This window comes from Girardinichthys multiradiatus, chromosome 17 (assembly GCF_021462225.1).
Source record: "Girardinichthys multiradiatus isolate DD_20200921_A chromosome 17, DD_fGirMul_XY1, whole genome shotgun sequence".
NCBI lineage: Eukaryota > Metazoa > Chordata > Actinopteri > Cyprinodontiformes > Goodeidae > Girardinichthys > Girardinichthys multiradiatus.
Genome location: NC_061809.1, coordinates 23,871,363 through 23,887,178, shown reverse-complemented (window position 1 = coordinate 23,887,178; position 15,816 = coordinate 23,871,363). Strand labels below are relative to the sequence as shown.

The 15,816-nt window shown below is 38.2% G+C and overlaps 1 protein-coding gene across 12 annotated transcripts in view; it reads left to right on the top strand.

Moving 5' to 3' along the window:
- Window positions 1-15,816, top strand: part of ppfia2 (PTPRF interacting protein alpha 2) — a 222,827-nt gene that overhangs the window by 175,451 nt on the left and 31,560 nt on the right. For all 12 annotated transcript variants that reach the window (XM_047390065.1, XM_047390062.1, XM_047390063.1 and 9 more), the window contains 9 exons: window positions 2,203-2,424; window positions 4,429-4,575; window positions 6,955-7,089; window positions 7,761-7,844; window positions 10,933-11,064; window positions 11,146-11,208; window positions 11,402-11,493; window positions 13,354-13,486; window positions 14,965-15,182. In XM_047390065.1, coding sequence (XP_047246021.1) covers window positions 2,203-2,424; window positions 4,429-4,575; window positions 6,955-7,089; window positions 7,761-7,844; window positions 10,933-11,064; window positions 11,146-11,208; window positions 11,402-11,493; window positions 13,354-13,486; window positions 14,965-15,182 — 1,226 coding nt within the window. The remainder of the gene's footprint in view (window positions 1-2,202; window positions 2,425-4,428; window positions 4,576-6,954; window positions 7,090-7,760; window positions 7,845-10,932; window positions 11,065-11,145; window positions 11,209-11,401; window positions 11,494-13,353; window positions 13,487-14,964; window positions 15,183-15,816) is intronic.

Below are 15,816 nucleotides of genomic sequence, written 5' to 3'. Positions count from 1 at the left end.
GATCTTTTATTGTCTTAATACGGATGATTGTGGCATACAGCTCATGAAAACCCAAAATTCCTATCTCACAAAATTAGCATATTTCATCCGACCAATAAAAGAAGTGTTTTTAATACAAAAAACGTCAACCTTCAAATAATCATGTACAGTTATGCACTCAATACTTGGTCGGGAATCCTTTGGCAGAAATGACTGCTTCAATGCGGCGTGGCATGGAGGCAATCAGCCTGTGGCACTGCTGAGGTCTTATGGAGGCCCAGGATGCTTCGATAGCGGCCTTTAGCTCATCCAGAGTGTTGGGTCTTGAGTCTCTCAACGTTCTCTTCACAATATCCCACAGATTCTCTATGGGGTTCAGGTCAGGAGAGTTGGCAGGCCAATTGAGCACAGTGATACCATGGTCAGTAAACCATTTACCAGTGGTTTTGGCACTGTGAGCAGGTGCCAGGTCGTGCTGAAAAATGAAATCTTCATCTCCATAAAGCTTTTCAGCAGATGGAACCATGAAGTGCGCCAAAATCTCCTGATAGCTAGCTGCATTGACCCTGCCCTTGATAAAACACAGTGGACCAACACCAGCAGCTGACACGGCACCCCAGACCATCACTGACTGTGGGTACTTGACACTGGACTTCTGGCATTTTGGCATTTCCTTCTCCCCAGTCTTCCTCCAGACTCTGGCACCTTGATTTCCGAATGACATGCAGAATTTGCTTTCATCCGAAAAAAGTACTTTGGACCACTGAGCAACAGTCCAGTGCTGCTTCTCTGTAGCCCAGGTCAGGCGCTTCTGCCGCTGTTTCTGGTTCAAAAGTGGCTTGACCTGGGGAATGCGGCACCTGTAGCCCATTTCCTGCACACGCCTGTGCACGGTGGCTCTGGATGTTTCTACTCCAGACTCAGTCCACTGCTTCCGCAGGTCCCCCAAGGTCTGGAATCGGCCCTTCTCCACAATCTTCCTCAGGGTCCGGTCACCTCTTCTCGTTGTGCTGCGTTTTCTGCCACACTTTTTCCTTCCCACAGACTTCCCACTGAGGTGCCTTGATACAGCACTCTGGGAACAGCCTATTCGTTCAGAAATTTCTTTCTGTGTCTTACCCTCTTGCTTGAGGGTGTCAATAGTGGCCTTCTGGACAGCAGTCAGGTCGGCAGTCTTACCCATGATGGGGGTTTTGAGTGATGAACCAGGCTGGGAGTTTTAAAGGCCTCAGGAATCTTTTGCAGGTGTTTAGAGTTAACTCGTTGATTCAGATGATTAGGTTCATAGCTCGTTTAGAGACCCTTTTAATGATATAATTTTGTGAGATAGGAATTTTGGGTTTTCATGAGCTGTATGCCAAAATCATCCGTATTAAGACAATAAAAGACCTGAAATATTTCAGTTAGTGTGCAATGAATCTAAAATATATGAATGTTAAATTTTCATCATTACATTATGGAAAATAATGAACTTTATCACAATATGCTAATATTTTGAGAAGGACCTGTATACAGTACATGGACATACATTTCTTTAAACATTGTTTTGTCAGTCTAACATAATATTTAAATGAATCTATATAAGTTTCACATTTTGGATTTAATTGCAAGTGTAAAATAACTTTTCCTAAGATTTTAAATAACTGAGAGGTGCTTTTATTTGATAGTTTTTACCAAATTCACAACTATCTTAATATATAATCTCGACTATTTGATTCTACCATAGAAGCTGACTTGTTTAAGGTTTTTGCATAACTAATTTGTAAACAAACTAAACTTTGTAAGATTGCATGCCTTGACTATACACAAAAAAGCTAAAAACATACTAAATAAAAAGAAGGGGAAATTAGAAAAAAGCATATGTCTTATAGCAGGTCTTAAGGGAGGCTGGCAGGTACATTTTGTTCACTTTAGAGTCATATCAATCATTTTACCAATTCTGTTTTCTCAACTGGTGATGTGACAGGTTTTTGACAGCTTTCAATTTAAATAAATCGGGAATTCTCCAAAGGTTCATGTTTAGGTTAAATCATGAAAATCCCCAAATAAAGTGTGAACTTTTATCTATCTTTCCTTAAATCACTTAATAATGTATGTCTGGTCATTTTAAAAGATGAAAAAATGATTCAGTTGCTCAACATAGGTTGAAAAAAGCAAATTATAGGCTGGATGCGAGGCTTTTATTTACTATGCTTACCTTATTGATGTCATGTCTCCCTCAAGCGCCTGTCAAATGGTTCTCTGGAGTCGGCCCGCGAGGCGAGCCAGGTGGTGGAACTGCAGGATCTGCTGGAGAAGCAGAATTATGAGCTGGCCCAGATGAAGGAGCGCATGTCCTCGCTATCATCCCGAGTCTCCGAGGTGGAGCAGGAATTGGAGACGGCCCGCAAGGACCTCATCAAGTCAGAGGAGATGAACAACAAGTACCAGAGGGACATCAAAGAAGTAACAGCACACACGCATACCTTTACACATGCATGCACACACTATATACATGCATAGTAAAGGGAAGACCATGCACATTTCTAAGGGAAAGTCAGTTGGAAAAAAAGACATGAAAGAATCCCTCCAGTAACCTGAGAAAGTATTTGCATATAGAGTTAAAATCAAATATTTACATGCCATGCAAGCTTGCCCTCTTTTCCTCTACATGTCATTAGGTCTATAAACTTGAATTAGTTTCAGCAGACACAGGTTCTGTCTAAACATCTAGCTTTTTTGTGTCTACGGGAGTAGTGGGCCTGTGTTTACATGCACAAAATGTCATCATCGCACTGAAATAAATCCAAATACACTGTTTCATATGGCCGCAAAATGAAATAATCTGATTATGACGTGTGTTTACATGCACCACACTTTATCCAGAATAGAAGCACTTTGACATGCGCAGAGTTGTCGGATTTTCCTAAACCAACCAAAGAAGAAGAAGTTGTACTTTCACCTGTGCTGTAAAAAAGTGGAACAAATACAGCAGTGTGTTGGTTATGAGTGTCTGAGTGTCTGGGATGGAGCTGTGCCAGGTCCTGAGAGAGGTTGAGGCTTTATTGCTTTCCATAATTAAGCTATAGACTTAATGTGGCAACAGACCAGTTTCCCAGAGATTGTACCTTGCCACTAAAGGGGAAATGCGTCGTGTTGACATAGGGCACACATTCACAGCCGTGTCAGTTTACCACAATTAAAATGTCATGATCCGAACAAGTGTTTACATGTCCGCCGTTCGGATTAACAATCGACAAAACCACCACTCTCATTCAGAACACAATTTCATTCCCATGGAGCCGAATCCGATCAGCATATTCCGATTGGCGGGTTTACATGAAGCATTTTTATTCCTATCGGCTATTTATTCCGAATACTTATGTCCATGTAAACATGCAACCTTTCAGCTTGTCTTTCCTAAATAGTATGATTGTTGGACATTCCAAAGCTCTTTCAAGTGAATTGTATTCAAAGGACGGACCAATTACGTTGAAGTTAACAGTTCTCTTCCTGATGTCTTTGCAACTTTTTCTATTACACATGATGTCCCACCGAGTGTTGCAAGTGTGCAGAGGTATGCCTATCCAAATAACTTTAATGTTTTTTAATTAGCACAAGCTTAATAGGCTATAACACCATCATCTTGTCTTTCCCAAATAGTTTAAAGTCACTATTATCTTAATGTATGTACATTTTTTAATGTGAAGAAACTACTAAAAATGCTCTAAAGTATTATGTTACATACTGACAGGTAAATATTTTTTTATACTACAAGATAATAAAAGACAAAATAAAAAAATGATCTTCCAATTGCTGATCTGCATTCACAGCTGCATACTTGATTTGCTACACTCTTCTGCCTATGTATATAAGTTCATACCCCTTTGGACCATGGCTGAAATTACTATTGATTGCTAACAATGCAGTCAGTGGCATTAACTGTGGCCTTATTGGAAAGACAGCCTGTTATTCCTTTATCTACCATCTCTGAGAACAGCAATATCTATCCACTCTTGCAGGATAACTATTTATTGTGCTGCTTAGTTAGAAAACAATGTAAGCTTTTTATCTGCTGCAGTTCTATGTGCAGGAAATTAACTCCCATAGTTTTTGTGATAGTGCTGTGGAGCACAACTCTGTTACAGTTAAAACCACATCTGTGTCTTCATCTTTTAAAAATATTCATTGTCTTTCCAATTTGACTGGCTTTTTGCTTAGCTCATGCTGACGTGCTGAGTTCTGGGTTTTTCTTTTACAAATTTAAACTCTTTTTATATTCCATTTTTTTATAGCTTCACTAAAAATGGCAAGATGTGCACTAGTATTTTTTATTTTAGTTTATAAAAGCATATATTTAATATGTATTCTATATATGCAGAAGACTTGAGCAAGATTGACATATTACAATTTAATAGAGCATATGAAACGAACACCAGTTTCTTTACTGGCCTAACTTATCATGTATAGGTGATGTGTCAGAAAGAGGACATGGAGGAACGCATCGTCACACTGGAGAAACGCTACCTGAGCGCCCAGCGAGAGGCCACATCAGTGCACGACATCAACGACAAACTGGAGAACGAGTTGGCCAATAAAGAAGCCTTCCTGAGACAAGTATGTAAAATCTGCTGAGGATCTGTGTTCAAGTAGAAGCTGAAAAGTTTGGTTTAGGCTAATAATTCTCTGAGACCAGTTTACTATGAGTACCACTGGTTTTGTGTGATTGTTTGAGGTTCTCCTCGAAGGTTAAACCATTTAAAGGTTATTTGACATTGTGTAGGATAATTACAGAGGAAATTACTTAACAGAAAAAAAGTACAATTAATAAATGCTTGTCATTTTAAACTTAGACTGTGTTATTAAATTTTAATTAAAAGGTGTAATAGGAACTGATTTTTTTCCTATGGATTTTTGTGTATTTTCAATCATTATTTTACCCTTCAAAATACTTATACTGCTTAAATAATAAGGGCTTCATTGAAAGTGGCATCTAATTATTCATACATGTATTAGTGTAAAATGTGTTTGCATTTTATTTTTCAGAATTAAAAAAGTGAAAGAGATTTGGAGAAAAATAAATAAATTAGCATTTTTGGAGGAAAAATATTGCTTGATGAAATCAAACATTTTCAGTAGACTCATCATAATAAATCATTAGTGGCAGCCATAGTTTGGACCTGTAAATTAATAAATATACATTACGCCTACTTTATAAAATAGAGGAAAAGTGCCCAATAGTATCAAAGTCACCATCAAATATAACGCAAACGAAATGTACCATCATTGATATAACTTTTTCTGTTGCACTTTTTGTAAATTGTCTTCCCTTATTTCATATAAACAGTGAACATCTGAAAACTTTTTATATATATTAAGGTTCTCGTTTTACCCATTGTTGGTGGGTTTTGAACATCAGAACTAGTGTCAAAATATCCTTAAGTCCCATAAAGCTTCAGTATTTGAGCGCCAGCTGCCACACAAAATCACTTTGTCACAGGCTGTACAGAGAGTTTATATGTCCTCTTGGCATCAGCTGAAGCTCAGGAAAACCCACTGATGTTTGAAGATAATGTGGTTAGAGAATGCACACTTGGCTGTGGGTCCAGAAACATGAAGGCATGAGAATAAATGGCAAGCAAAATGGCCAAAAATACAGACGGAAGCTCATCTGGGGATGGTGTTTAAAACCAAAAGCAGACTGTCGTGATTCCCCAGTGTTACCTCAAAACTGCTGGGATCATGATGCGACTTCAAACTGAAAGTATCGCTGACACAGAAAATAACACATTCTTGGCCCGCTCCAAGTTATGGCATATTGAGCTGCCAAGATTGTTGCTTATGGGATCAAAGCATCTGTCACTGAAAGCAAAGGCTGCCAAGTGAGTGCAAAAGAATTCTGCTCAGTGCTCCATAGAGAAAGGACAAAAGTCACAACACGCATCAGGGAGAGATGTCACTCCACAATGATCAGTTTCATTTGTATATTTATAAAAAGCACTTCATCCAAATACTTAGTCATGGCAAGTATCTGCTGATTAGAAATGGTGACGGGTACATGCAGAGTTGCTGCTGTTTCCACGAGGAGTTGAGACGTTGTGCCAGAACCTCATTAGCTCGTCCTCCAGCAAAGGATGGATCTTTGTAATTCTTTTTTTGACAGACAGTAATACAATGCTGACATTAAAGTGAGAAGAAAGGAGAGATCGCCATGTTTTTTAGGAAATATTTAACCTTTTGTTTACTCACAAATTGGGGAAATTAAAATGATTTAAATGTAAATAAAAAAGATCAAATGAGATTAAATTTAATTAAAATGTCTTCAAAGTCAAATGAAAATCTTTTCTTTTTTTTTTTTTATAAAATAGGTGCAATCTCATAAAACATGTGATTTACTACATGAATATCCCTGAAAACTTTAACTTTTGAAGCCCTTGTGTTAGCAGAAGCTTTCAATTCTTTGAGTTGAGATTTGAAGTGTAACATTATTCCTTTTAAACATACAGTGCGGTACTCATCCTACCCTTTGTCACATTACTATATATATTTTTTTACAATTTATGTGATAAACCAAAATAAAGCAACACATTCCTGTTAAGTGGAAGAAGATTCATAGTTTCTTTTTGTTCTTCTTTTTACAAATAAAACACACCCAAAAAATCAAGGATAAATTTGTGGAAATTCTTACAGTGAGGTTGAATTAAAAGTTTGCATTTGTTCAATCCAATGCAAAAAGTATTGCACAACCACAAAAGACACCCTCCATCCAATCAGCCCAAAAGACTTGACGCAGTAATGGTAATTTGTAAAACTTGTTGCGAGACATGAATCATTTGTGGTTGTAATGTGACTAAATGTGAAAATTTTCAAGGGTATTAAATACCTTGGCAATGCTGTGTTAATGTGATAGATCAACTGAAACCTAAATGTGCAGCAAATAAACACTGACTGAAACAAATGGCAGTACTTATGTTTCTGTTTTTTGTTTGTGTACAGATGGAGGAGAAAAACAGACAGTTGCAGGAGAGGCTAGAGCTTGCAGAGCAAAAGCTTCAGCAGACTATGAGGAAAGCTGAGACTCTTCCAGAGGTAGAAGCAGAACTTGCCCAGAGGATAGCTGCCCTCACCAAGGTAAGAATGCCAACTTGACATGGATTTACACTCTCATGGATACCCTGTTCTCTATATGTTTCTGTGCAGTGTGTGTGTGTCTGTGTGTGTGTGTGTGTGTGTGTGTGGTGTGTCATGTCATGATATTTCAACGTGTCCCTCTCCTTTTCCTCGGCCACATAGTCTGACTCCAGCTTCTCCTCTTCCCCCGATGATTATCACTTTATTATGGAAGCTAAGCTTGAAGACATGAACTCCATTCTTAGGAAGGTAGCCCTATGGGGAATTGCAGCTACTGCCATCTACTGTAGAGAACAGATTTCACTATTTATCTCATTGTTTAGTGGCAGTTGGTTACTGGGATTCTGCTTTTGCTGTTCAGCCACCAATGGGACAGCTGCATGGCACTCCTAGCAGGAGCTTTTACTTTGCTGTGCTGGAGAGGCTTTCTTCCTCTTTTATTCAGTCCTTTTATTCCAGTGATTGTGATTTTTTTTTTTGTCCTTTCACTCTTTTGTTTCAGATTGCTCTCCCTAGTTATGCTTCCTAAAGAGCATCTGTTTTTCACTTACTGGTTAAGGGCTTCGCTTTTGTAGCTGTCTCTGATTTTCTCTGCTGCCCTTTAGGCTCTTGAATAGGCATGTCATTGTGGCCCTTCTTTCTGTCCCCTCCATGCTTTAATCCATCTGTAGGCGGAGGAGCGTCATGGGAGCATTGAGGAGCGAATGAGGCACTTGGAGTGCCAGCTGGAGGAGAAAAACCAGGAGCTGCTGAGGGTGAGTCAGCGCGGAGGAATCGTGCCAGGCAACGTTAACCAGGCAGCCGGCTTGATGTGACAACAACTGATGACAAATATTTTTGGATTTATCACTTCTGAAGCCTGACCAAACGTGTGTTTCACACGCTCTGCTGATAGAATAGTGATCACAAATCATGCAGTCATGTCAAACTTATTTTAAGATAATGTGAGCATGTTCACAGCATTTCTGTTAGACTGTCACATTTTGCTGCATCATACAGAAACACTAGACTGTTTAAAATTGATCTTTTTTGTCCTTTTCGACACTATATGAAAGCAAATGAAACCTGAAGATGTATATAGTGCCATCACCTTTTATTCATAGCCTTTATTAAGATGTGTAAAAAAGCCTTAAATGAAATACTTAATGCAGAAGCCTGATGCACTTTAGCCACTGAAAAGTCAAACCTTTAGCACATTTATCCAGTAAGGAAAACATCCCATATTGAGAAATAATGCAGAACAGGCGCATCGTTAGAACTTGGCGGTTTTCTGAATAACCCCGGATCTCCTAAAAGACGAAATTTGTGGCACTAAGCCACAAAATGGCATTGGATTTCATATTTCTATCTAAAAAAAAAAACATCTGTTTTGTTTGTTGTGCTCCGTATAATCACTGCCCACTTCACCTAACCTGGCAATGAGTTACAAGAAAAAAAACAAAAAATTGTTGTTTGAGCACACAGATGGCACCGCGACTGCGCAAACACCCTGTACTCTGTCCATCCTGGAGAAGTTCAGGACGGCTGTTCAGTCCAGAGCTGTCGGACAGGGCTTATTTCAGAGCAACCGCAGAGCCAACCGGAGAGCTGAGTCTGGTCCGTGTTTGCGCACAGGAGCCTGAAAGCTGACTCAGACTGGCATGATCGAAAGCTAAAGCTAATAACTTGTTCACCCAGCAAGACATGATGCAGAGGTTTACTCTAATGAGCATCATCAGGGTCATGTTTGGGACTTTCACCTGAGCTACAGGTAAAGTTAAATGGCCTGACCGTGATAGAAAATAGTAGGAATCTTCTTTGTGAGCTTCTAGCTGGATTAATCATGATGTGAAAAATATCTGGTCCTTTAGTTCAGACAAAATAAAAGTTACTAAACACATTAAAAAGGTTCTTCAGATCATAACATTGCATCTCATTGCTGCAGCCAGTCCTATAGTCCAGTTCTACATGTAGAAAGAATAAATTGTTGCTGAATACACCAGGAAAATATCTACTGGTGCCACTAATTCATAGTAGAAAGTGTAAAATAAGCCTCTGGCTTCTTTTTCATATATTCTGTGCTGATTCTAAACATACAGTTCTGGGTTGTTTAAATGTGCAGTATAAGAAATAAAAATCATAGAAGTTAATCACAGGTGTTTCATTAACTAGTTTACTATTTTATTTTTCTGAATAACACGTGATATTATATAAACTAATTAAACAGATACATGAAGGCAGTATATTCATACCATATACAGTTAGTAATAACTGTAATATTAATACTAATAAAAGAACAAAAGATGACAGTCCAAGAAAGGTCCAGGATGAGGCTTTATGTTATGTTTTAGAACCACAGCCTTACACCCATTTCTCTCAGGAAGTGTTAAATAGTTAGAAGTTAGCTCAGGTGCTCAGTGGAGAACAACAGACTGTGCTGTAAATGTTTCATTTATTATTTTTGGCAGGCTAAATATTGTCATAAGTGGAATGAAGGACTGAAAAGATGGCAGTAAAACTGAACAGGTTTGTGAAAGAAGTAACTTTAATGAAATGTTTGGAAAGCTCTCAGCATAATTAAATTAAATAAATGTGTTTTTAGGATCTTACCGTTGGACCAAGTTTTAAATAAATCAACCTTATACCAGTTTCCTCTTTTGAAATTAAGACCATGGAGCCTCAGGAGTGAAACATTTGGATGAGAGTGTAATGTTTAAAAAGCTAATTTACATGGATGACAAAATAAGTACATTTCTGGATTTGGATATTTTTTCTAACCATGTTACCGACCTGCTTATTGCCCATGGTTATAAGTTAATTGTGTGTTCTTGTTAAGCGTCGTGGCCTGTGGCGAAAGAAAATTGAGTTCTTTGTTTAACCCCAGGGAAACATAAAATTATGCATTGCTAATTAAGAGTTATTCGAATCTCTGATCAACAAAATATTTGTAAAAAAATGCATTAGTCACATTTATTTTTTAGGAAAAGTTAGGTATGCAGTGAACTGTGCCACATCTGATTTGGTTGTTTTTGGTTATAGTTTGAAACATATAGTTGAAACATCACATGATATTTTTTTTACTGTTTAAATTAGTTTGTTTAGCTTTCATCAAACAGTCAAGTGACTAACTTTATAGGCTAAATGCATTTTTCCTTTACTTTCTTTTACTTAATAAAATCATAAAGGGGAGGGGGGTGTTTTAATGTCTTGTGACCTTTTTAAAGAGGTTGATGAATAAATCTCAGAAACCTACTGCTCAGAGGTGATTTAAATGGCATCATAATTAAAGCACACTTCAGACATCAACAGGCAGCATTGTACTGCTGACTCAAAAACAGATTTTGTTTTTATTCCTGTAAATATAATTATGTTAATGAATTGTAAAAATTAAATAAACTTTGTCTTAAAAAGTATCTTAATCATGTACCACAGCTACATGATCCAAAAAAGGGTGGAACAGTAGATGAAAAATTATTTTCAAAGGTTTTCACAATTGAAAAACTTCTGTGACTGGGTTTAAAAGAAGTTGAAGAATAAAGTTGCATATTTTGTTTTTTATTTAGTACATGTAATTAATACTGGCCAGTAAACTGCAACCTTTTATGTTTGTTTTTTTTTTTTTTGTTAACTGTATGATACACAGTTTCTAACATTGTCACCTAAAAATGTAACATAGATTGTTTAGAAAAATGTGACTGTGATAGAGAAGTATACATATTTTTTTATGAAAATCTTACAAAAACAATTGCAATTACTGTATTATTGAATCCATGATCAGTGACTGAGAGCTAACAAGAAAGCCTTTATTTAGGCTCAGTCCTTCAATTTCAGTCTGGTTGATCATTGCTGTATTTTACCCTCTAGGCTCGACAAAGAGAAAAGATGAACGAAGAGCACAACAAGCGACTTTCGGACACAGTGGATCGACTCCTCACAGAGTCGAATGAGCGCCTTCAGCTTCACCTGAAGGAGAGGATGGCAGCTCTGGAAGAGAAGGTCTGCAGATGAAAAGGGGGAACTTACTTGTATCAGCTCTGCCCAGTCATGTAATGTTGCCTTTTGTTCTTGTTTTTGCAGAACATGTTAATTCAGGATTCAGAAGGATACAGAAAACAGTATGAAGAGTCTTTACAGGAAAAAGTATGTTGCACTTATTAAGAAGTTATTTTGATTTCAAAGCTTTGTTCATTTTATAAGTTTGTCTTAAGAAATAACTTTACACATTGCAGTAGGTTTGCTTAGGAACAATAAATGCTAAAGATAAAAGACTCTTGCATCTTTTTTGACATCCAGCTGTTTGACCAGGAATGTAATGTCAAATTGTTTTGTCCAGTCTCAGCTGGCAGACGAGATTGACAAGCTGAGATCAGAGCTCGACCAATATAGATTGAGGGCAGGCTCCCTCACAGAACCCACTCTGTCTCGGTATGTTGCATGTTTGAATCTCTTTGTATTGGGCCTGCACCATATGTCTCCCTGGGAAATCTTAACAGTGAATTAATGCATGCCAGCAAACCACCTTTTCCCCATCCAACTGTGCTGATGGTTATTTACAGCCTCCTGCTAAACTTAAAGGGCTTTTATCAGAATTGTACAACCTTAACAACTGTATTCGGGCTCTTAGCTCATAATACTCATTACTCAATACTCTATTCATTTCCATATCCAAAGGCAAGAAACATCCTAGAAAAGTGTTAAAGAAACAAAGCAAGCACAAAACAATCAAGAAAAAAGTCAAAAGTTTCCCAAATTGATGCTATGTATGAAACGCTAAACTTGGACTGTGATGCATAACATAAACATCACCTTTGATAAAGTGTATATTTATTTTGCAAGGTGGAATCCCACCTCCCACTTGTGGTTGAAAGCAAAGTCAGAATTCTGGTGTCTTTGGCTCAGAAATAAATCAAAATTAATAAATAAAATAAGTCGCTGCAGCTGATTTTTATAAGTAAACATGAAGAAGGAGCATTTTGTTGCTGATGGGCAAATATCTCTATTTTAATTCGTTTTTGTTTTCTTGCAAAAATCAACTCTATTGATCACCCTTCACATCTATCTGGAGTTTTATAGATAAATGTCAACTGAAAATGATCAAAACAATGATGTTTTGCCTCTTAATCAGTGTTAATTTAATTTTTTTTTACTTCATAAAGCAATCTATTTTATGGAAGTCTGTGCACTCTGGAGCAGATATTTGTGGAACACTCACCACAGGATCTTTGGGAATCTCTCCTGAATAGTTTCAGATGACATATCAACATTATGGAAATGTTGATGCTATTTTGAGTCAGACAACATCCTAACCATGCAGGACATGGGTTCCCAAAGACCAGAATTAGAGAAGACTTCTAAAGTTTGAATGATTCAAAACCAAACGGATCTTTTGAGTTTAATTATGACCACTAAGGGAGGGAATTAGCAAACAGTTACAGTGCATTAACTGGGTTGGCATTAGTACAAATGTTTTGGCTCAAGGCGATCATTAAAAATCCAACATTACTCAGCAACTGCAGTCAATTTTTAGAATTTTTTAGAAAAATCCAGATAATGAATCTGCTGTTGATTCAGATCCAGTGTTTTACGTTTGGGAGCACAAAGGCAATTAGTCAGCTGCTTTGAAATTAGAATAGCTTAGTGTCCAGACATTAGTCTGTTGGTGAGCAGAGCTTTTGATTGTTACGTAAGGGCTTGTATATTATGAAAGGCTTTGGATAAGATGTTTTTTTTTACCTTGCAACAAAAGGCCAAAACCGTAGTTTATGTGTGGGGCATCAAGTAACTAAACAGGAAATTAAGAAAAACTCACTCACACAGTATTTCCGCTTATTGGAACCATCTGATTTACTCTGTCACACCACAGTTTGAAATTCTGCTTACACTGATCTTCTGGTATTTCTACAGATATATCGTTGTTTTTCTTTTATGCACCATGAACTTATAATATTAGAACAGTGGTGCGTTAATATCAGCACTCTTAATCTCAGCCATAGACAATTTAACGGCACAGACGTGTGCATAACCCTCTGTTTGCTTAACCCCACACAACCATGAACATTCATTATGCTTGAGGGAAGTTATGATTGGTTTGCTGCCTGCATAACTGAACATTTTTCCATTCTCATCTTTCATTTTCTGCATCACCGCTCTGACAATTTCTTGTTTAGGGATTGGTCTAAAGACAGAACACAGGTTCAAATGTAATTCACCTTAAATACAGCCAGGTTTTGTTTTAGGGTAGCGATGAAGAGAAGTTAATGCTTAAATTGAGTGAATGTGTTCTAGGTCTCATCTTGACACATCAGCTGAGCTTCGATTTTCTCTGGGATCTCTGGCGGAAACCCAGTCGGACCATTACCGCTCAGCCAAAGTCATCCGCCGGCCAAGGAGGGGTCAAATAGGTCTCCGCGAAACAAAGGTGAGGTGCAGGCAGTTCACCTGCAGCTGTTAGTTTTGTTAAAATAAAAAAATAAAAACTTTGTTTCTGAATCATCAAATGAAAATATGCAGCACACTAAAGGAACTGGTTCCAACTTCATTTAACCCGTTAAATTAAACCAACAACTAAGCCCACAGAGAAGTTCAGTTAAACTAAAGGCTTAACAGTAAATTGGGTTAATAAGTTAATCCTGAATGTCTTATTTGGAATTATTTTCCCATTTCATTAAGTGCACTGAATCTGCTTCCTGTGTTTTTGGTGATGTTGAAAATGCTTTATGTACCTACAACTAGTATTGAGTGTTACTTGTTGATAGCTGATGTAACTCAAAGCTAAACATAGGACTTGTTTTAAATCACAGAGCTGAGTAGCTCATTAATTAGTGTACATATAGTTTTATTATGTAGTACAGAGGATAAGTAACCAATATTTATTTTCAGTCTTACTTTAGCAGTCTAGTTAAAACAGAAAGAGGTAAATAAGCTTCAAACTCAGTTGTCATATGATGTGCTCATACAGTCTCATAAAAACCAAATGCTGCGAACAGATTTAGTCAGTTTTTTGCTTTTTCCAAAATTAATGTCTCAGATCATCAAAAAAGATGTTATCAGACAAAGATAACCCGAGTAAATGATGATTTCATTAAGAACAAATAGCTATCAAACCAACCTAGATAAGGTAATTTCTCCACTTTAGTCCAGAACAAAATCTAAAGCACTGCAGGTCTCACTTGCCTCAGGTATGTTGGGGTTCATGATTCAAGAATATGAAACTGACTGGGCAAAAAAAAGGGTTTCAAGGTCAAAGCAACTGCTGACTCAAAAGAACACAAAGGCCCGACTGAGAGCAGAAAACATCTTGATGATCCCCAAAATATTTTGGTAGTGCTCCTGTTACAAAAACATTTTTTATTTATATTCCTTTTACACTATGAAAGATGCCGGTCTCATTTTATATCAAAAACCTGCCCGGGGTATGCATAATTTTAAGCTTAACTTAAAGGTTATGTTTAACTGCTATTAAAATTAGTTTGATCTGAAAATCGTGTGACTAAATAGCAAAACAGAAGAAATAAAGGGCAACTCATTTTTTACAGCACTATAATGTATACCAATCACTTTTAGATTTTTCAGGTAATAGAGCTCATAACAAAACAGTATTTCTTAGTGTCATAACTGGCATCAGTTTCTTTTAGAAGTATAGTCCGTTAATTATAGGGGCTTAGATGATTCTTTGAGTACTGGGCTTTGTGTTCTTTTTAGGTCTCATGTTTACATCTACATTTAGAAAAGCATTACAAATCTAAATCTGATAAAGAATGTAAAGAAGGCTAAATAAACTAAGAGCTTCTCAGAAAACTTTCCTTTGATGATCACATCATTAAAACATTTCCCAAGAAGATGTATTTTTAATTGTTAGAAACTGGTTAGAACTTGAATCTTTACTTTCATGTCCAGGCAAAATCACTTGGGGAGCATGAATGGCGCTCACAGCAGCTTGGTGTTCTGGGAGGCCATCACTTTGAGAGCGACACCGAGATGTCGGACATCGATGATGACGACAGGGAAACGTTATTTAGCTCCATGGACCTTCTATCCCCTAGCGGCCACTCCGATGCACAAACTCTGGCCATGATGCTTCAAGAGCAGCTGGATGCTATCAACAAAGAGATACGGTACCTGACAGACATCGCTATACAAGTTTTGTATCAAAAGGCACTCTTTCAGAATTATTTTTGGTTTTATTTGGGGGGGGGAGTTCGGAGGGGTCTGCATGGTTCGAGTGTGCAGGCTGGCCGGGGTTGGTCTCGGGGTGGACTGGTCTCGGCTTCCAGATGGGTTTTGGTTTTGGCTCTGTGGGCTCTCTTGCCTTTTGTGGGACTTGGGGTGGGTCTTCTTGCGGGGCTGATTCTGGCAGGGGTATGGATGTCGGGCATGTACTTGGACCTGGATGCTGCGGGTCTTTTCGTGGGGGTGCACTTTCATGGGGAGCTTTGTTTTTGGGGGGCTGGTGGGGGTACTCCACTGTATGGCGTGCTGTGGTGTTGGGGCAGTGGTCCTGTGCGTGGCGGTTCTGACCTCCAGGCGTGGGTGCGGCAGGGCGGGCGTCAATTAGCTCTGCGCTTGTGTCGGGCTTCTCGGCCTTGTACTGGGGTGGGGTTTGCTTGTTTGCTGGATGGTTCCTGGTGGGTTGTGTGTGCTTGGGGTTAGTGGTCTTTGCCGTGCCCCTACGAATGCACAGAAGGAAGTGTGGTGTTGCTGTGGCGATGGCTCGGGGGGGATCTGTGGTCTGGCTCGGCTCTATTATTT